The 21,976-nt window shown below is 54.5% G+C and overlaps 1 protein-coding gene across 3 annotated transcripts in view; it reads left to right on the top strand.

The window, feature by feature from the left end:
• Positions 1 to 2,084: 2,084 nt before the first annotated feature.
• The window catches only part of Cacna1i (calcium voltage-gated channel subunit alpha1 I), a 110,873-nt gene continuing 90,981 nt past the window's right edge, over positions 2,085 to 21,976 (top strand). Inside the window, exons 1-2 of one of the 3 annotated variants that reach the window (XM_040754106.1) lie at positions 2,085 to 2,249; positions 12,737 to 12,987. In XM_040754106.1, coding sequence (XP_040610040.1) covers positions 12,758 to 12,987 — 230 coding nt within the window. In that variant the 5' untranslated portion in view covers positions 2,085 to 2,249; positions 12,737 to 12,757. Of the gene's footprint in view, positions 2,250 to 5,939; positions 6,657 to 12,736; positions 12,988 to 21,976 lie in introns of those variants that run through there. The other 2 variants (XM_005067001.4, XM_040754107.1) reach the window with 2 other exon arrangements.

The raw sequence follows: 21,976 nt of genomic DNA, 5'->3' as shown, positions 1-21,976 counted from the left end.
TTTTTTTTTTGTAGTTTTTTCCCCATCATGACACAAACTAGAGTTTGTGGAAAGAGAGAAGCCCAGCTGGGAAGCTGCCTCCTTTCATTGGCCTGTGGACATATCCATGGGGTATTTCCTTGATTAACGATTGCCTACTGTGGTACTACTCCTGGGGCAGGTGATTCTGAGTTGAAAAGAAAGCAAGGTAAGCAAGCGGCCAGGAACAGGCAGTAAGCAGCACCCTCCATGGCCTCTGCTCCAGCGCCCGCCTCCAGGTTGCTGCCTTCCCTTAGTGATGGATGTGTAAGCCAAATCAGCACTTTCCTCCACAGCCTGACGTTGGTTAGCATTTCATCATAGCAGCAGAAAGCTAACTAAGACAAGCAGACAGAGGGTGTGGATTGGGGAGGGCCCAGTGCATACACGGGGTGATTGCTTCCCAGATGAATGGACCTCTGGCTTAACACTTACCTCTGGCTTCGGTTTTGTTGGCAGTAAAATGAGGTGCCCTGCCCCAGTGTCAAGAAAACAAGCAACAAGCATTTAATTGATATTTGGCAGGATCTTGATGCCTTTAAGATCTATCTATCTACCTACCTACCTACCTACCTACCTACCTATCTATCTATCTATCTATCTATCTATCTATCTATCTATCTATCTATCTATCAGGCTGGCCTGGAACTCACAGAGATCCGTTTGCCTTTGACTCCCCAGTGCTGGGATTAAAGGCGTGTGCCACCACCATGCCAACCCCCCAGACTAGGTCACATGCCTCCCCTAGTCCGTAACCTGTGGGGCAGAGAGATGGGGCCACTTACAAAGAGGGCATGGATTGGGAAGCAGGTGATGCGAAACAAGGGAGATGGGTACCCATTTCACAGTTAAGGCTGGCCTCTCAGGCTGCCCAGAGCCGTGTGAGGCTGAGGGCTGCCCTTGCACCTGCCCCACTCCTGTGTGTGTGTGGGGGGGCATGGAGGTCACTGGGAAGCCTGAACCTAGGTAGTCTTTTTTGTTTTTTTTGAGACAGGAGTTTTCTGTGTAGCTTTGGAGCCTGTCCTGGAACTTGCTCTATAGACCAACCTGGCCTCAAACTCACGGAGATCCGCCTGCCTTTGCCTCAAACCCCAGTGATGGGATTAAAGGCATGCGCCACTACCGCCGGGCGAGACTGGCTTCTTAATGTGTAGTCTGGAACTGGCTTTGTGGACCAAGGCTGGTCTCAAATTTACAGAGATCCGCCTGCCTTTGCGGGGATTACAAGCATACAACAGTACAAGCTGGTGGTCTTTGAGTCAATCTTGAAGGACAGGAAGAAGAGGGACCTAATGGGAAGGTTGGTGGGAAGTTGTGTCTCTGAGGGACCTTTGGAGACCTGCTAGGCTGAGTTCCATCGCTAAGCTGATGACCCCCTCACTGGGCAGTGGAGCAAGCAGCCCAACTGGAAACCCAGTGAGAATCTGAAGTGTGGCAAGACCAACAAAGCACCTGGGCCGCTCATTCATAGGGTCTCCCTTTTTTTTTTTTTTTACGCATGACGCAGTCCAGTGCCAAAGCGGTCAAGACCCTCCCCAGGGGTGCGACCCTAAATTGTCGGGAGGTGGCAGCACTCCCGGGGGCTCCCGCCCCTCCCAAGGGGGCTCGCTTGCCGCCGCCGTCACTCAGTCTGTCGCCCGCACGCCTCCCCCTCCAGCGCCCCAAGCCTGCAGCTTTCCCCGAAGACATTTGGTGTCAGTATAAGGACGGCTTTTCCTCGCACGCGGCACGGCTCGGTCTCGCCACCGCCGCACGTCCGCGCACCGCCCGGCGCTCCGGCTCCTCCGCAGCCCCCGCCGCGCGCAGCCCCCTTGCGCCTCAAGCCCGGGCCGGGGGCGCGAGTGGCTCCGAAGCCTGGAACCCAGGCTGCCCGACCCCGCGCCCCGCCTCGCCCGCCGCCCCGCACCTGCCCCGCCGCGGCCCCGCGCCCCCGCCCCCGGCCCGGAGCGCCGCGCGCCCGCCGCCCGCCGCGCGCTCCAACTCCGCGCGGTCCGCCGCTCGTCCGCGCCGCCCGCCCAGAGCCGCGGCGACCCGCCCGCCATGGCCCGCGCCCCCGGGCCCGCCACCCTGCGCGCGCCGCCCCCCTCGCCCCGGGGGCGCAGCTGATCCCGGAATCCGAGGCGTGGAGCCGGCGGGGCGCGGGGTCCCTCTCCACGCCGGCTTCGGGGACACGCGTCACCCCCGCATCTCTGCCTGGGACGACCCAGCCGCCCGGCCACGTCCATGCCAAGGTAGGCGAGGTAGTGGCGGTGGAGGGTGAAGAAAAGGTTCAGCCCCCTGGTCTGCTTCTTGGCACGTTGGGCTCTTTCTTTATAGAGGCGTTTTATTTATTAATTTATTTATCTACTTATTTATTTATTATTTTTGGGGACTGAACCCCCCTCCCATTCCGCCCGCGCGTGCCCATCAGGTGGGCGCCACATCTTGTGCTTGGGGGTGGGGGCCCTGCAATGGGAGGAAGGACGGGGAACTTTGACCGGGCCCCTCTCCAAGGCCACGAAAGTTCTCTTGGTGCCAATACTGAAGCCCAAAGCCGGTTGAACCAGCGCTGCAGAAATTTATTCAACAAGTCAGGCTGCTGGCGGGGGCCCGGGCTGTATGTCTGTCCGTCCTGCTGTCCCTCTGCTGCTGCGGCTCTGCGACCAGCTCGATGAGAGCTGGTGCCAGTGTCCGGCAGGGCTGAGCTGGGAGCGTTAGCTAGAGAGGGAGAGCCGCGGCAGGATTGAGTGCAAGAACCCCAGGCAGGGTTTAACTTTCCTCCAGGCCCGTGGTGGAGGGCCCCTCCTTGGCCAGTACCCTAGGGGCCCACCCAGGTCGCGCTGCATGGAGCCAGGTCGGCTTGGAGCGGGCACTCCAGGGGCCAAGAGGAGTCCTCAGCTGCCAGAGAAATGGTTATATAATGAGCATTTGTGTTGATTGGGATTTAATTGTCTGTTGGGTGGTGTTTGTGGGGTGAAGGGGCAGGAAGGCTTGGCAGGGAGGCGGGTAGGTCTTTTTTGGGGGAGGTCATGATGCCTGGGGGAGGGGGTTCAGGATAGGCCCAGCTGACACAGCCACCAGCTCCTGTGCTGTGTCCTTTCTTGTTAAGATCAGAGGCTGTGGATGAGATTGGGGTCCGAGGAGAGGCCCCTGAGATGTGTTCTGGTCTTTGGAGTCTGTTTTGGGCTGTATGCATATGTGTGTGTGAGAGAGAGAGAGAGAGAGTGTGTGTGTGTGTGGTGTGTTACAGAAAGAGGGAGGGAGGGAGAGAGGGAGAGAGAGAGAGACAGAGAGCAAGCAGGAGCACCGAGCTTGAGCTCAATCCTGTCTGTTGCTGCGTGGTGTGACAGGGTCTGAATCGCCTGTGAACAGTGTCCTAGGCTGGAGGGCTCAGGCTGGCCTGAGCACTCTGCCAGCCCTTTGCCTCATTTCCTGGGGGATTTGTCCCTGCAGACTCTGCCACTACCTGGAGACTCTGACGCTGCACAGACAAGGGTGTGGGTCCAGGGCCAGCTTGGAGGGGAGAGGGGGGGTTGATGCTGGGAAGTCAGGCCTGTCTTCTCCCTGTCCTTACTCAGGAAGCTGGAATCACTTCTCGAATTAACATCCTCACTCAGCTCCAAAGACTCATTCAAAACTCTCGTCCACCCCTCAGGACAAACTTTCTGTTTGAGCTCCAAGTCCTGGGCTGGGCAATGGTGATTCCAGGCAAAGGGGGTTACTGGGTGAGAGTTCAGGATGGGATCGGGAGAGGCTGAGCTGCAACCGAGCAAGGGGTGAATGCAGAGACAGGAAGAGAATATCCTGGATACACTGTGCTGGCCTGGCACCACACTGGAGAACCTTCCATACCCTCGAAGGCCTGGGCCTCATTGTTCTTTGCCCTACAGGATCCATTCTGACTGCTCAGAGCTGTGCCAGCCAGCGGGAGGCTCCTCAGGCAGCCAGATCGACTTGGGGGGAGGGGCTGAAAGCCTGCCTGGGGACCCCTCTTTCCCTTGCCTGAAGTTCTCCATCCTCCTTCCTGAGTTCCTGTCTAGCCTCCTTGCCTGTCTCCCCCATTTCTGTCGGTTGTACCAACAGCGTTTGCAAGGCTGGGCCAGAGAGGGTATCTTCTAAGCCCGCCAGAGGGCGCCAGGAAGTCTTCCTCCCCGCCGGTTGACTCCCCTTGACCTTGGGCAGGTGGGTGGGGTTTTGCTGTGGGAACCTCCCGCTCACTCCTCCGCCTTAGCTGGCTCTAGACCTGGCCCTAGAGGGCCTGCCGGTCATTCACTGAGACTGGGGAGCACTTCCCTGAGGCCTCCAAGTGCTTCTGAACTCAGAGACCTGTCCCTGAGCACACAACCTGGCCACCTCTGCCTCCCTGTCCCCTGTCCCTTCACCATAACCCCCCATTACCTGCCCAGTTCCGCTGGTCCGTCCCACATCCCAAGTGCAGCCCCCGGGACAGACTCTGGGACCTACCCTCCCCCCACCCACACAGATGCGCGCGCTCCCGCCCCAGCGGCTCAGAGCTCTTTTTCAAGGCCGGTGTGGTTTCCCCCGAGCTGTGCTGTCTCTCACCCTGTGTCTTGCTCTCTGACTCCCCAGCGCTGCATCTTGGGTGCTGGGTTGGGGGTGGAGGCCCAGGGGAGGGGAAGTCAAGCCCCATTTTCCACTCTTGACTTTGGCGGCATCCCGTCTCCCTCCTCCTCCCTCTCTCTTCCCCCCATTTTGTCTCTTTCCTCCCTCTCTCCTTTCTGGAGAACATTTTCTTCCCACGTGTTCCCAGTGTGTGCCTTGCATAGTGCCCTCTGTTCAGTTCACCTGACGTCCTCCAGAGTCTTAGGTCTGGGCTGGGGCCGTTGACTACACCGATGTGTGGGTGCCTGCTCCTGCGTGAACATCTGTGGATCCCTGGTCCGCAGGCCGGGGGCGGGGGGCCCAGCAACCTGAAAGATGTAGAGCAAGTCTTCCCTATCCTAAGCTGCCAGCTGGAAGAGAAGAAAATAAACCTGGGTTTCTGATTATTGAGCACCTACTGAGTGCCAGGTCTCATTCTGGTCACTAGGACCCAGAGGTGAGAGAATGGGACAGGCTAAATGGGCCTTCTAGGAGGCTTCCATGCCTTGAGGGCGGGCCTGGCTTCCTTGCTGAGGGCATTGTGGAGACATAACTGCCAGCCTGGGAGTGAGAATCAGGCTGTGGATGACTCCTGGGGTGCCGGACACGGTCACTGCACACCCTAAGCAGGTGCTGGCAACGCGGGCCTCTTGAACAGGAGAGAGGGAGGAGAAGTGTGTGCTGGAGAGTGGAGGGGCCTTGGAGCCAGCGTCTCTTCAGGGTTGGAATCAGAAGAGACCTTTGTCTCCAGGGTCCTCCCTGGGCCAGCTGTCCCCTTCTGCTGGCCTTGGCTGATGATGCATCCTGAGACGGACATTCGGGCTCTGGTCCCACCTCCCTGCTGTGCACCCTGACCTACTGAGCAACAAGGGCTGGGTTAAAGCCCGAGTGCCCCCACCCAAGCTTACACCCCGGCCTTCACAGGAATAAGCAATCCCTGACTGGGGGCTCAGAGGGCAGGCCACGCAGCGTGGTGAGCTCAGCTTGTTGTAACTGGGATAATGCTTCTACCTTAAAGGATTTTTTTTGCGAGACTTAGAAGTGTCTCTGCAGTACCTAGCATGGGGCCCCGGAGGGGGAAGCTGTTTTCCTTTCATTAAGGTACTTTCCAAATCTCTCTCCGTTTGTTATCTGCATTGAGAGGGAGAGAGGCACTATCCTCTGTGTTTTTCATCAGTAGAAATGAGAAGGGGTGTAGCGAAGGGGGCCTGGACCCACCTGGCTCTGGGATTCCTGGTTCAGCGTTCCCTTTTGTGGGACCACTTGCACCCTGAGTTGTTGAAGTAAGACCCAAAACTCTAATTACTGCAAAGCGAGCAAAGCTATCAGCAGAGGCACCTGCTGGGAGACGTGCTAACAGCGGGAATTTAGGTACAGGCTTACGCTCTCATAGTCATCATAAGGCCAAGGGCCCCTGAAAACAAACACAGCAATGTTTGGGGCCAGGCGGTCAGGTGTTTCAGCGGGGCAGGGGGGCCTGGCCCACATTTTAGCTCATAACTCACGGTTGGGCCTCCCAGCTCTTCCACTAAGTAGTGTTTGACCTTGGGAAATACCTATTCCTCTCTCTGTGCCTCAGTTTCCTCTTTGTAGGAGAGAACAAATATGCTTATGTCTGTGGGTTGTGATTAGGTTTCTGGCATGCTGTAAGTGCTCACAAACAGTGCTGGCTGTGACACTTTGTTAGTTGTCCCAGGAGGAGTTGCTGAACCAATTCTCTGAGTGTCTGCAAAGCTGGGAAGGCTAGCTGTTGATTTTTGTAGTGGAACCAAGAGGAGTTTGGAATGTAGGCAGGCTCAGCTAGCCAGACCAAAGCAAATTTGGTGTGAGTTCATGAACTTGGGGGGCCAGTGGTGAACCCTTCCCATCTGAGCAACTGCACAGCAATTCAGAAGACCTGAGGGGGTCAGTGGACCCCATGAAGCTTAGGTGCTGGGTCTGGGTTGTGTCTGGGCCCTAAAACACCAGCCTGCATCGGAAAGGCCTCATCTGCAGCAGTAAGCAGGTGACCCTCTGCCTCGGTGTGAGTCTAGCCCTGTCCCTGCAGAGGACATTGGGTAAGCTCAAGTTAGACCAAGGGGGGTTCTGGGAGGCAGGCGATCTGGAAATTGTCATCTGAGGAATGGTTGAGGGAGCTGGTGACAAGAGGCCTGGGGCAGATGTGGCTCAGGGGTGGGCAGCTGTCATCGTGCATCTGGAGGGCTGTCATGCGGAAGAGGAAGCAGACAGGATTCTAGGGGCTCTGAGACGATGCCTGCAAGCTTCTGGGAGGCAGTCTTCCCAAAGCATTACTAGATTCTTGGTGGTCCCCCAAATTCAGACTTTGCCCTGCTTTGTATATGTGAGGACTGTGTATCTGTGTGATGTACTAAGCGTGCACGTATGTGTCTGTGATTCCTTCCTTCCTTCCTTCCTTCCTTCCTTCCTTCCTTCCTTCCTTCCTTCCTTCCTTTCTTTCTTTCCTTTTTTCTTTTTTTGGTTGGTTTTTCAAGACAGGGTTTCTCTCTATATCCCTGGCTACCCTGGAACACATTCTATAGATCAGGCTGGCCTCTAACTCAGAGATTTGCCTGCTTCTGCCCTCTTAGTGCTGGGATTAGAGGCATGTGCCACATACCTAGTGAGCCTGTGATTTCTGTGTGTGCATCTGAGCATGTGTCTGTGAATGTGTGGTGTACTGGTCGTGTGATCATATGCTGTTTGTGTATCTGGGTATGATTATATGTGTATGTTGTATGTGTGTGTGTGGTATACATAATGAATATCTGTGTTATATGTGTGTGTGATTGTGTGTATGTATCTGCATCTTATGGGGTGTTTGCATGCATGTCTGTGTTACATGTTATCCATGTCTGTGGTTGTATGTGAAGATATCTGGTGTGTGTAGTATTGTGTGCTTGTCTTGTGTGTGACTGTATGTTATATGTGTGAAAGCCTGTTGCCAGTGGGTATTGTGTGTCCACACGGGAGTGTGTCTGAGTGTAAAAGTGAGCATGAGACTGTGGGTGTGTATGTGTGCTTGATGCTGTTTGTGTGTGATAGTGGGTTGGGCCATTTTGAAGGTTCCATTTGTTTTCAGAGTCCCCCCTCTGTGAAGATCTGGAGACCATGAAAACCATGAAGCCATGCACTGTTTCCAGGACTGTAGAAATCTGTGGCTGATGCCACTGTGGAGTATGGGGGAACAGCCTGGGTCTCACTGTGCACAAGCCCTGTGCCTGGTGGGGCTACCCCAGCTTACCCCGGCAGCAGTCTGACCCAGAGCAGTCACCTCCTCATTTCATAGGCAGGTAGCACCTCCAGGCTGTCTTGTGCCAAGGCTGGCTGGTGTCAGAGCTGGGACTTGAACACAGGCTGCAGTTCTGTGCTCCATGCCCCAAAACTGTTTGCCTCTCCGGTTCTAATGAGAGCAAGACATTCTGATTTTGAAATTACAGTGTCATTGTCTGCTTTGTGGTTGTTGACTGAAGAACAAACAGGTTACCTGGCCCTCTGAACACACACACACACACACACACACACACACACACACACACACACACCGATATCTACTAGGTCTGTGAGCTGTGGAGACATAAGGGCTCCAAGAACTCTTGGTGCTGGCTGAATACTCTGGAAGATAAACTTTGGGAGAGCGAAGGTCTTATCTGGACCAGGAGCTCTGTCTCCACTGCCTCTGGACTCAGCCTGGATGGGAACCTGTTTTTCATGCACCTACTAAGTTGTTGTTGCCATAGTTTGGTTTTTGGACTTGGAAGTGGGCAGACTTGAGCTGGGACTCATCTTTTCCACCACTGCCCTGTGTCAGCCAGGTGACATTGGACACTGCTGAACTGCTCTAGGCCTGCTCTCTTCCTCCAAGAAGGAAATATTCATGGAATTCTGGGATCGATAGGGCCTTTGATTATTGCCTGATAGTGATGGTTGTGGCAGTGGTGATGGTGGTTATGATGATGGAAATGATGATGGTGGTGATAATGGTGCTGATGTTGATGGTGATGGTGATGATAATGGTGATGGTGATACTGGTAGCAGTGGTAGCAGTGATGTTGATGGTGATACAGGTGGCGATGGTGGTGATGGTGATGAAGGTGTTGATGGTGATGGTGATGATAATGGTGATGGTGATACTGGTAGTAGTGATGTTGATGGTGATACAGGTGGTGATGGTGGTGATGGTGATGAAGGTGATGATGTTGATTGTGATGGTGGCGTTGGTGGTGATTGTGATGTCAGTGTTGATGGTGGTGGTAACAACAGAGGCGGGGGAGCACGGGGTTATCAGCCCATGGCCTCATGCATGCTCAGACTCTTTTTCCATGGTTTCCACCATGCTTTCCCTCTGCAGCACGTTGCTTCTTCATAGGGGCCTGCTGGAAGAGAAAGGCTGATCTTTGTAGAGAGATGCTGAGGCTCCAAGAGGCCAGCAGGACCAAGAATGGAGATGGGGTTCCAGACACAGTGGGTCTCCTCTGCTGTGCTCTCCTTGCAGAAGGATCGTGGGAGACAGAGGGTCAGGCTAGCACCAAGAAGGAGCTGCTTGGGGGATGTGGAGGAACTCTGACTCTGAGGCCTGATGGACCTGACTCTGACCTACTGATGTCTTCAGCTAGAGTCAAGGGGAAAGGAGTCGAGTCACAGGCAGGAAGGAGGGGGCTCTGAGCGGACAGTGGAGGCCAGGCAGTCACTGGGGAGCAAGTTAGGAGGGTGGCGGCTGTGTGGGTGCTGGGGGCCAAGTCAAATAATGGAGGCTGCATGAGCCCTGGAGATCAGGTCAAAAGGCGGAGGCTGAGTGAATGAAATCAAGTGGAGGCTGGGTGCGTGCAGGGAAGCAGGCTGGGTGCGTTCAGGGGATCTAGTTGACGATGAGGGCTGGGTGAGTGTGGGAGGCAGGCCGGGGGTGGAGGCCGGACTGTCATAGAGGTGGTAGTGGTAGTGATCTCTAGGAGAGGTGTGAGGATGGGGGGGGGTGGCATCTTAGTGTGGCTAAACAGGGGCTGGGGAACCAATCAGGCGGCAGGAGCTGGAGTGGAGAGAAGGGAGGCCTGTCAGCCCAGTGGCTCTCTGCTCTGTGTGGTTACACGGAGGGTCTCCATGACCGGGAGAGGCTGCCGCTGGCTGTGCAAGGCCCAGAGACCTCTCTTGAGTCCCTAGCCCATGTATGCAGCCATCTTTGCTCTCTGTGATCCACCTGTGGCCCTTCCGGAATAACTGCTACCCCAGAGGGTGTGCCATTAGACATGCAGCTCCGGACACACCAGTCCCGGCCGGAAGCCCTCCAGCGGTTTCTGGTACACTTGGAGTCATCCCTCAGGGCTCTCCAGTTTTTCTCCCTTCCCGGCTCCATTGGCCACCCTGGCCTCGTTGCTTTCCTCTGCGCCTTAAGTGCATCCAGCCACTTCCAGCCTCCTCGTCCTTGCACATGTCGTTCCTTCTGCCTGGAGTGTTCTTTCTCCAGAGCGTTCCTGGCGGTGCCTTTTGATGCTTTCTGTTTTGCTCCTAAACAGCTCTTCCTCTAGAGAAGAAAAAGTGATTTATTACGATTCCCATCATATCCCCGTGTTTATTTACCTTTCAATACTTTTTATTTATGTAGTCGACAAATATTTATTGAGCATCTAGTTTGTTCCAGGCACTCACTGTTCCAAGGGCTGGAGTTGCAGCCGTAAACGTAACAGGCAACAATCTGTGCTCTCAGTTGCAGCCTTGTTGAAGGCTGGGAAGACAGACCGGAAGTCACAGGGATACAAAAACAAAAACCGTACACTGCACTGGAGAGTGACTGGGGTAGTGGAAAGTCAGAAAGAGATGTGAATTGAATGGGCATCCTTTTCTTACGCTGTTATGAGGGCTGAATGAGAGCTGGTGCATGTTCACAAGCGTAGCTGTAGAGCCTGCTCACACAGTAGGTACTCAGGACAGGCAGGGATATGGAGGCCAAGGAAGTACGCACCAGTGAGTTGAGGCCTGGAAGAGGCAGTGCTGCCCTAGGGACCCAGGAGGTCCCATTTTGCTAGAGCGATGGTTGGTAGAGAGAGTGGTGGGTTCCAGAGCTGGTCCAGTGATGGGAAGACCTGGAGCTACCCCAGGGAGGGTTGCTGTTCTACCTGGGTGGTTGATGCGAGGCCAGCCAAGGTACTTATGTAAGGCTTGTGCTGTTTTTCTGGAATTGGGAGCAAAACTGGGAGCTCAGGAGAAAACACTGCAGCCCTGACCAGCCGGGTGAAGCGTCGGGAAGTACCAGCTCCTGTCCCTTGCTGGTGGGAGTGGAGAAGTGTCTGGAGCCATCATCTCAGGGTGGCTCAGCCACTAACTTTGCAGCTGCCAGCAACAGCCAGGAGCACAGGCCTTCTGAGCCCCTCTTGCTACCAAGTTTGGATAAGCCTTCGGGGATGTGCAGCCTCTAGGGTGAGGTTATAGGGGGCTGGGCTCTAGGACTGCCTGTCCTTCCTAGCCTGCCAGGGAGCCAGTCAGGTCAGTGGCAGTTACCACTTGTCCTAAGTGGATTTGGAGGGTTGGAACTAGAACTCGGACTCCTCATCTACCCCTGATTCTATAAAAGCGGCCCCCTTTCTGAGCCTCAGTTTCCCTATGACAGCCCCTGTGAGGTGCTGAGTGCAACTGAATAAGGCTAGCATGTTGAGCTGCCCCTGAGTGGAGTCAGGGCCAATGTGTGATTGGCAGGTCAAAGACACTTAAATCGAGGCCCTTGGTAAGGCATTAAGGATTCCAGAGAGGCAAGACACACTCGGAAGCCATGTGGCTGGGGCCCAGCTCTGCTCTTACCTAGCTGTGTGTCTGTTCTGGGCCTCAGCTTCTCTACCTGTAAAGCAGAGAGGTTAGTCTTGTCGATCCCTGGGTTCTCATCCTGGTGCGTGCGTGTGTGCGTGCATGCGTGCGTGTGTGCGTGCATGCGTGCGTGTGTGTGTGTGTGTGTGTGTGTGTCCATATGAGGGTGTGTGCATGTGATTGCAGGCACCCAAGGAGTCCGGAGGAGGGCATCAGGTTCCTTGAAACTATAATTATAGACGGCTGTGAACAGCCTTACATAGGTGTTGAGAACTCAAGCAGGGTCCTGGCAAGAACAGCATGCAGTCTTATATTTTTGATTGTGAGACTAAACTTTAATGGCTGCGCTGTCTCTCCAACCCGGAGCAACATGCTTTTTTTTTTTTTTACCATGGCTAAGTTTTTATTATCTTATTAGTATATGGAGACATGTCATAAGTAATAATTTAAAAATATCTTCCATCCATCCACCCATCCATCCACCCATCCATCCATCCATCCATCCATCCATCCATCCATCCATCCATCCATCCAGATGTCATGGACATTACTTTATTTGCTCTCCAGCCCCTCAAACAAGCTTGATTCACATGTCAATCCCAGCTCCTTCTTCCTCCCCTCCTCCCCCTCCCCCACCCCCTCAGTCCCCACCCAATAGCAGCATGCATTCTTAACTGCTCAGTCATCTCTCCTCCCCCCTTTAAATTTATTATTTAATTTTTAATTGTTTTGGAGACAGGTTCTCTAGCCCAGGTTGACCTCAAACTACCTGTGTGGTTGAGCATGCCCTCAGCTTCTGATCCCTCTGCCTCTGCCTCTCCTGTGCTAGGATTATAGGTGTGCCACTGTGCCTGGTTTATGTGATGCTAGAGATCGGACCTAGGACCTTGTGCATGCTAGGCAAGCACTGTATTAACTGAGCTAGCCTTAGCCCTAGGCTTTCATTCATTTATTTATCTATTTTGACAGTACGGGGAATAACCTCTACCATCGAGCCACACCCCCCAACCTTTACATTCTGAGGTTTTATCTATCTGTCTATCTGTCTATCTGTCTGTCTATCTATCTATCTATCTATCTATCTATCTATCTATCTATCTATCTCTATAGTTGTCATTTGTGGAGCCTCACTCTGACTAGGCTTGCCCAATGACCATCTGGCTAAGTGATGCAGACTTAGGTGCAGTGGCTGTTTCTTTCCCCCTAATTCTCGTGGCTACAGTGAGGGCAACGGGTAGCTTTCAGTACCTGTACCTAGGCTGTCTGAGCTGTGTCACCCACGGTGGGGGAGGTAGGCTTGGGAGTGGGTGTCAAGCCAACCCCCCACATGTCCTTCTCTGCCTCCTAGGGCTCCCCAATCCACGCTGACATGGCTGACAGCATCTTGCCACCCCCATCTGCAGCAGCCCAGGCCTCTGAGCCGGGAATCACTGAGCAGCCAGGGTCCCAGAGTCCCCCTCCGTCCCCTCCAGGCCTGGAGGAGCCACTGGATGGGGCCAACCCTGACATCCCACACCCAGACCTGGCGCCTGTTGCCTTCTTCTGCCTGCGCCAGACCACGAGCCCCCGGAACTGGTGCATCAAGATGGTATGTAACCCATATCCTTTGGAGGCTGGTGTGTTTGTGCCCATCCCGGGGGTCAGCACGTGAAGGAAGGATGGGCAGAGCTGCTACCTGGCCATGGGCCCGCCCATGTGGTCCTCTGGCCTGCAGATTTGAGGGCTGTAGCGAGCCCCTTGGGCCTTGGCGAGTGGGCACATAGCCCTCTGGGGAGATGTCAAGGGTGGAGGCTGGACCTAGGGTCTTGTTGAGCTGAAGCTTCTGGAAGCTGCTGATGGCTGTTTTTCTGCTGAGGAACCAGCTCCCTCAGTAATAATCTGCATGGGGCTCTAAACCCATGAGCCCTTATTGCTTTCGAAGCCCCACCTCTCGTCACTGTTGCACGGGGGATAAAGTTTCCAGTTTGCAAGCTTTGGGACACATATTCAAGATCCTTCACAGGTTCCTATTACCCTCCCCACCCCAGGTTTCAGAGGTATGTCCTAAGCTAGCCCACCAGACCGTCAGTACCCTGACCCAGCATCCTCCACAATCTACGCCCATGGGTTCATCCATGCTCCTGGGCTTAATTCCCTCGGTCTAGAAGCCTTTTCTTCTATCTTCCCCTGGCCAAACCCTTTGCCAGACCCTTCAAATCACACTGTCAGCGTTGCCTCCTCACACGGTCCTCTGTGGTCACCCGGGGCTCTTCCTGTGGCCTCATAGGAAGTTGCAGACTTTTTTTTTTGAGGCGAGATCTCATGTAGACAAGATTACACATGTAGCTGGTGATCACCTTGAACTTCTGATCTTTCCACCTCCAGCACTCGGGAGAGAGGGAGGCAGGCAGATCTCCGTGAGCTCAAGGCCAGCCTGGTCTACACAGCAGTTCCAGGACAGCCAGGCCTGTTATACAGAGAAATCCTGTCTTAAAAAAACAAAACAAACAAAAGTATTGAGGAAAACTTCGGGAGGTACAGCATGTTAGCAGACTGTGTCCAGGTGGAAGAAGTGATTGCAGGAGGGTTGAGCTTCTCTCCCTCCCTCCCTCCCTCCCTCTCCCCCTCTCTAATTCCCTCCCTCCCTTTCTCCTTCTCTAGCTCCCTCTCTCCCTCCATCCCTCCTTCCCTCTCTCCTTCTATGTAGCCCTGGTTGTCCTGGAACTCTCTGTAGAGCAGGCTGGCCTTGAACTCACAGAGATCCTCCTGTCTCTGCCTACCATGTACTGGAATTAAAGATGTGCACCGCCACTGCCCAGCTCTGTGTTGGGCTTTTCAAGGAATGTAAACCTTTGGTGTGGATCCCTCCATGGTGAGGTTTGAGCTTACAAAGAAGAGAAGGCTAGAGGACCAGGGAGACAGTGGGATAAAGTCAGAGGCCTACCTTGGCAGGTGACAGGAAAGCATGCTGGGTGCTGTATGATGTTGAATAAGTCACTGGACCGCTCTGAACTTCTGTTGGTAGGCTGGTCACCATGGCTCTGGCCTGCAGAAGACTTTGGTTTGGGAGTGTGACTCTGACAGGCTCTGGCAGGGCTGACTGGACTGACATGGCACACGCTGTCTCAAATACCATCGAGCGGTCCCTACTTGGCTGTTGGCTGGTGTCCTGTCTGATGAGTGTGTGCGACTCTGTGCTGCTCTTTTCTCTGAGCCCCAATGCCTCCATCTGGAGAGGAGGGGCTGGTGAGATGACTCCTTCCAGCTTTGGGAGCCAGGGCCAGCCATGCTCACCCAGTGGGACAGTGCCTAGCACTGGAACTCAGGCTGTCACCCAACTAGACTGACCGTCGACATTGCTGACTTGTTGGCTAAATAGGGCACTCCAGCCACTCTGCCCACAGGCTTTGCCCTCCCTGCCTCCTCTGCTCAGTGAGTCGGTTTGAGTAGGACACAGTGGAGCTGGCTTGGGAGGGAGAGATGGGGCCTTTGGTGGAGCTGGACAAAAAGAGATTTGGTGGTTGGAGGGATGCGCAGTAGTTAACAGTGTGTGCTCTCTTGCAGAAGACCCACGGACAGCTCCCAACCACTTGCAAGTCCAGCTCTTCCTGGTTAGATTTTTGTCAACTTGACACAAACTAGCATTTGGGAAGAGGAGACTCAGCTGAGAAAATACCTTCATCCAAGTTGCCTCTGCGTGGGCATTTTCTTTTCTTTTTTGTTTTTGGAGGCAGAATTTCTCTGTGTAGCTCTTACTATCCTGGAACCGGATCTGTAGACCAGGCTGGCCTTGAACTCAGAGATCTGCCTGCCTCTGCCTCCCAAGTGCTGGGATTAAAGGTGTGCACCACTATGCCTGATTGGCGTTTTCATGATTAATGGCTGATGTGAGTGAGCCCAGCCCAAAGCGGGTGGTGTCATCCTTGGGCTGGTGGCACTGAGCTGTATAAGAAAGCAGTGGAGAGCAAGACAGTCAGCAGCGCCCTCCATGGCCTCTGCATCAGCTCTTGTCTCTTGGCTCCTTCCTTGACTTTCTGTCTTGACTTCCATCAGGGATGGAGTGTGACCCGAGAGCTGTAAGCCAAACAGAGCCTTTCTTTCCCAAGTTGCTTTCGGCCATAGTGTTTAACCACAGTAATAGAAACCCTAATTAAGGCAAGCTCTAAGGGATCTGATGCCCTCTCCTGGCCTCTTCAGGCCCCTGAAGACATGGCACACACACAAAAATAATAAAAATAAATGTAAAAGATTTAGCCAAAGTTCAGCTGCACCTCTGCTTTTGCCGTGGCTTCTGCTGTCTTGGAGCACCTCCTGTCACCCGTCTGCGTCCCCTCCTCCCCTCCTCGCCATCCGCCTGCATCCCTCGCTCCACTCCGCTTACTCCACCCTTTTTCCCCACCGCCCATCTCCGTCTCCTCCGTCTTCCTTCCACTTCCTCTGCCCCCTTTCTCCGACCATCCGTCCTCCCGTTCCTCCATCCCTCACCTGCACCCCACTCCTCCCTCCGGCTCTGTCCTCCTCCTCCCCCTCCCCCTCCCCCCTTCGTCCCTCCTCCGGTCGTCCTTCTCCATCTTTCCCTTTTCCTCCATCTTCTTTCCTTCTTAATCCAACCTCCATTCTCCACACCCCTTTTCTATAGTCCTTCCTCCACATCGGCTGCTGGTCTTCCATATCCAACCCTGTGTCCTCCGTCTCCTCTCCCTGCTCCTCCTTCCTCCCTCTGTGGTTCATCCTCGGCCCTCTTCCCTCCCTCCATCTTCCACTTTCATTCTTTCCCGTCACCCTGTCTCTTCCTCCGGCTTCCTTCCACCTCTTCCATTTCCCTTCCCCCTCCCCCTCCCCCCTTCCTCGCTCTTGGTCTTTTTTTCCTCTCCCTTGGGAAAGTCTCCTCAGCCCTGGAGTCTGATGCTGTCAGTGGCAACAGTTGTGGTTTCTGTATTGAGGTGGGGGCCCAGTTCTCAGATCACAGCTGTGAGGTCAGGGATTCCAGGCTCAGAGACAGTTAGTTAGTCTAGAAACGTCTGTGATGGAGTCTAAGAGTTTACAGGTAGGATTGGAGGCTGGGTTACGGGAAAGTTGGGCATGTCAATAATCTAAGCTCTGAAAAATTCATGTTCCAGATGTGTGAATTTGGCAGCTGGGATGTTGTGTGCCTGGGGTCTGGGGACCTGGGACTTGGGGCTGTGATCACAGAGCTGAGGCTGAAGTCTCCTAGTAGACAGGTAGGTGGGAGCCAGGAGACTGCTGTATCAACAGGGACCCTGTGGCAGGGACGTTGGGACCTCAGAGCAGGCTTCAAGTGCTCAGAGACAGCCTGCGTTGGAGAGGGGGCTTCTATCTGGCGCTGAGGACCTGCTCTCCTGGTTGGAAATGTCTCTCCAGCAATGTGGGAGCATTGTTAGGCAGTGTCTAACCTAATCCTCCTCAGTGGGAAGAAGTTAGGGTAGTTTTTCAATTGGTCCCTAGTGGGTGTGTAGTACTTAACTTAGTTCTCCTTGTGGGAGGTCACGGGGTGGGGTAGCATTTAACCTAGCCCTCGTCAGTGTTGGGGAGACAAGGCAGCACTCAGTCTAATGTCCATCTTTAGTGGAGCCCTGCTTGGATTTGGGCTGCTGGTATTTGAGGGCCTGGACTGTCTGGCACATTATAAGATGTTGGTCATTTCTGACCTTTGGCCCATGATGCCGACGCATCCTTAGATTACTGTGACCACCAAATATGACCCTTTGCTTGCACTGTCTTCACAGATGGTGGCTCAGCTCCTCACTAAAATTGAGCCTGAAGGATGAGGGCCTGCAATGTCAGGTCAGGCAACCGAGGGCTGCCCCCTCATTACCAGTTCCAGGCAGGGCACGGTAATGGGGGTTAGTCCCTGACAGTCCAGCCTGATCTCACCTCCCCGGTTCCTGGGGCCCTGGCCCAGGGTTCTTTGGAACGAGGTGCTCCTGACTCAGCTTTTTATGCAGCTCAGAGCAAGCAAGGTCTGAGTCACTGCCTGACTCACTGTGAGCCACCAGGCTGTGGGGACCCTCGGAGGCGGGGACCCCGCTCACCCGTGCATCAGCCCACTCCCTGCCTGGCCTGGGCCCTGCCTGCGGCACTTGCTAGCAATTGGGAGGCCTCTGGCTTTGCAATGCACAGACTGTGCCGTTTGACTCACGGAGGAGAGGAGTGTGGCTTGTGGAAGTCGCTGGCTACCTGAGTCACACAGACTGGGGCTGGCTCTTCTGCTCATTGCTGGGCAACCATGGCCAGTGTCGTAGCCCCTCCTAGCTTCAGTCCCCCTGTGGGTGGTGTCCCTTCACAGGGCACACTGAAGACCAGTGTCGCAGGCGAGGGGGATGCAGCAGTGGGGCGTCACAGAGGAGCAAGGCTGACGTGGTTACCTCCGTGTTGAGCTTTGTGGGGTGAATGGGCTCTCATGCATGCCCGCACGGCTCAGTGAGCACTTTGCCTGCAGGAGATTCAATAAGACGCCAGGCGACAGGCCCTTAGATGGAACGCAATACCTTCAGAGGACGTTGTTCCCAGGGAAAATCTGATTCCGTCTCTGTTATTAACATGAATCACTGTGAGTCTGGCTGCTCATGGTCAAGCCAGTGTCAGGGCAGACAGTAATTGACCATGGCATCTGCCACCTGTCCCTCTCCCCAGCCATGTCTAATCTGGAAGCTTCCTTCCCACCCCCCATTGGACTTTAAAATCCCCTCTTAGGGGTGAGTGGTTGTATATGCTCATGCTCCTTGACTATCTCGGAGACTCACTTTTTCCATCCCTGTAATGGGGACACGACAGAGGATTAAAGGTGGCTCCCTGCAGGCCTCCAGTGTATGTCCACCTGCCACGGGCTAGTTGGAGGACTCTACCTGCAGCATTGTCTTTAACTGTCCTAGTCATCCTTAGAGGCAGGTGCCTTCCTAACCCATTTTACAGATGAGGACAGTGAGGCTCATAGAGGTTAAGTTACTTATCCAGCCAGGTTCCACAGCCAGCGTGTGGCAAATCAGGCCTGAATCTTCAACTTCTGTAACCCCCACCCCCAGATGTATCCAGAACTCTACTGCTACCTGAACCTAGTTCTCCACATTCTGTCTGGAGGCCTGGAAGTTTAATTGACAGCTTCAGGCAGTGGGTTGGGGGCAAAGTTCCCCAAGCTCTTAGTGTGCACACTCAGGAGCCTCCTGGGTGTGGCCAGCGCGGCATATCTGGGAGTCTGCAGCCCCTTTCCTTCCTGGGTGCTCCTGGACCGGTGACAGCCGACGCTGAGCAGTGGTGGGAGCAGGCACTGGCTGGGAAGGCCTCTCTTCTGCCACCAGCCGCTGGGTGCCCTTGGACGGGTCCCCTCCTTCTGGAACTCTGTCTCTCTGCTTGCAGGATGACAGGACAGGCAGCGGTTTGGAAGGGAGCCTGGCATCGACTTCTCTGCTGCCATCTTTGTAGAGCTCCAGCCCATTGCCTGCTGGGGCGGATGAAGTGGCCAGTGGCTGGTTCTGGTGTTTACCCTGGTTGAGCTAGCTCATGTCTGGGTGGGAATGGGACAGGCCTTGCTGTCCCTGTCACATCCCTGGAGGTTTATGCTGGTCAGGAGAGACTCAGAGTGTCTATCCATGGAGTAAATGGGAATGATGGGCCCAAGGGTGTCTCATAGGCCAAAGTGCTGGCCATTCTGTGGCTCTAGGAGAGGAGACTGTGAGACCTATCATAAAAAAAGGACTTGGGGACCCTGCTGGCAAGTGATAGATCCTAGAGTGTGGTCCAGGAAGCTAGAGAGGGGATTGTGATGGGGGATGCTGCAGCCTTTGGGGCTAGTGTTGGGCACAAGCGACTCAGAGTGAGGTCAGCGTGTCTGCATCTTGTCTGAGTGAATGAAGACCCGAGCCTGGCTCAGTGCTGAGTAGCCTCGGGTGAGGTCTTTCCGTTTCTGGGTTTCTGCTTGTGTGCCCGTGTGACAGAGCCGTGGTGCAAACTGGTTGGGGATGTCGGGACAGGATGAGAGTTCCTGGGCCAGCACTGGGAAAGCACATCCTGACATGGCTGGCAGGGCTGGCAGGGCCTGCAGCAGCTGGGTAGCTGGGCACTGGTCTATGGTGGTGAGCTCAGGAGCCCAGGGATCCAAGTGGGAAGTGAGAGAAGGCATAGTGTGTGCATGTGTGTGTGTATGCTCATGTGTGTGTACATGTATGATGTGTGCTGGGACACTGTAAATGTAGCAAGGGAAGGACAGGCTAGCATGGCAAAGACCCCGTCACTGCTGCCCTGTCTCAGTCAACTGGTCTGGCTCTGTCTCTGGACTCCTCTCAGTTCTGCTATATCAGACAGCACCCCAGGCTGCCAAATAAAGGCTTCTTGGATGTCTCAGTGTATGTGGGGATGCTCTGGGCCACTGGGGAGTCCCCTCCTCACCATACCTGAACCTTTTCTACCCTGAGGGTCTGGGGCTGGGTTTTTGCTGGTCCTTATCCCCCACCCTCCGTGTAACATCTGGCCTTGTCCCTGCCCCTTCCCCTAGAGTGGAGACAGGCGCTCAAGCAGTGTTTCCGGCAGCACCTGGCCTGGATATGCTATCCCCTCCCAAGCTCTCCTTTCTCCTGTCTGTCTGGGGCTTGTTGTCTTTTACAGCTGCCTGGAGGAGGGAGGATGCTGCTCTCTCCCTCCCCCTCTCTCTGTCTTCTCAGCTATGGGGTCTCCTGGTCTCTGCAATGGGCTCAGCATAGTGTAACGGCCTGGACTCTGGCAATTCACTCTGATGGACTGCCCTGCTCCCTGACATCGCTCTATGTTCTGCCCTAAAGCCCAGACACCCCCTTCTCCATGCTCCCCGCTGTGTTTCCTGTTCCCTATTATCTGTAATATTCTCTCCCCCTTCTTCAGTGCTCCGAACTCCCACCAGCCCCACACAGCCCGGTTGTCCCAGACCCCAGAGAGCAGGGCCCGTGTCTCTGCTGTCCAGTCAAGCCTGGGGTTAATGTTGGGTCAATATTCCACCTCCATGTTTGTGTCCCTGCTGTTCTTGTGGCTTTGGCACCTCCCGTGTGTGTGTGTGTGTGTGTGTGTGTGTGTGTGTGTGTGTGTGTGTGTATGTAGGGAGTGTATGTAGGGTTAGATGGAGACCTAGGAGGGAGTGTGTTCACCCAGGGTCACCTGTTGAAAGTTAAGAGGTGGACCCCCATTATAATTATATGTTATATATCATAAGCAAGCTGCTTAGTTAGAGCCCAGCACTGTGGACCCTCTGTCCAGGCTGCCTGGCTCCACTCCCTCCGGGTAGGAGGAGCTCCCTGAAGGGAGCTGTCCCCTCCCCCTCCAACCCTGGCCTAATGGGACAGTCCAGACGGTGGCAGGCACTGCAGGGAGAAGCAACACATGCCTGGGAAATTGTCCGTTTCCTCCATCTGGTGTGGAGAAAGTTGTTTTTCTCAGAAATAAAAGTCAGAGTCAAGTACCATCCCCCAAGATTCAACTGGAGGCCGGAGCAGAGACTCTGCTCCAACTGGTCACCAGGGTCCCAACAGCCAATGAGAGGAGCTTGGCCAGGCTAGGGGTATCCTGGAACTTCTGGGTAGCCTCAGGCTTTATGCTGGAGAGTTCTAAGTGGTGGGAGCTGCAGGGGGGAGGCTGCCTGTGACAAGTCCTGGAGCATTGGTGAACCTTAACTGCAGGAAGGGATCTTTCCATCTGGGTCTTGCTGTGTATGAATAGGAGCTTCCAGAACAGTTGAAGGAGTGTGATCCTGGTAGAGGGAATAGTGGAGATTTGTGGGCTTGGGGCGGTGAAGTAGCGACCCGAGAGCAGGGTGTGGCCAGGCAAGGGCTTGTACTTGTAATGCTGGGTGGTGGATGGGGACATGGCAGGTGACCAGCAGGGATGGGCCATGGACACACTCACTTTCTTCCCCCTTTTCTTTTTAAGTATTACTTTAGTGTATACATACGTGTACATGTGTGTGTGCATGTACCATGGGAAGTGTGTAGAAGGGGTCTGAGGGAGAGACAGGCAACTGGCCAAAAGTTTCCTGCAGTGACATTGTTTGACTGCATCTGTCGTGCATCCAATGGGAGCTGGAACTTTCTGGCTCTGAACGGAAGCCCCATGGACACCACGCAAGTCCAGGCACTCAAGGTGTCTACAGAGCCCCTGGTCTCAACCCTTCTGATTCGGAGTGGTGGAAGAGCCGGGGAGAAGAATCCTGAGACCACCGGGACCAGATAAGGAGGTCAGCCTGTCCCAACGTAGGAGCCCACCAGAGCCTCACTATGAAGAACAGGGGTCTAGGATAAGGACGCTGTGTGGGGCCACCCAGCCCAGAGGTGAGGATGATGAAAGAGACACCTGTGAACATGACATGGACTGGCTGGGGACTTAAAAGTGACTGAATTCTGGTTTGCGTTTATATTCTGCTTGGGGCCTCCAGGCTGACATTGACCTGCTGTCTTCCTCGGACCATCAGGATCTTGTTGGGAGACAAATGACCCTGTTTGTTTCCCTCAGAGAGGAATCAATAGTCTCTTAATCAGACAGATGTTTTTCTGCTAATCTCTCTGCAAGTTGCTGCACCCTCGTGATCTGCCAGGTGGATCTATGTAGTACTGGGGCAGACACCTTGGCCTCT

The sequence above is a fragment of the Mesocricetus auratus genome, unplaced genomic scaffold (genome assembly GCF_017639785.1).
Source record: "Mesocricetus auratus isolate SY011 unplaced genomic scaffold, BCM_Maur_2.0 Super-Scaffold_100010, whole genome shotgun sequence".
Lineage (NCBI taxonomy): Eukaryota > Metazoa > Chordata > Mammalia > Rodentia > Cricetidae > Mesocricetus > Mesocricetus auratus.
Note: the sequence above shows the minus strand (reverse complement) of the source record. Positions and strands in the feature narration are given on the sequence as shown.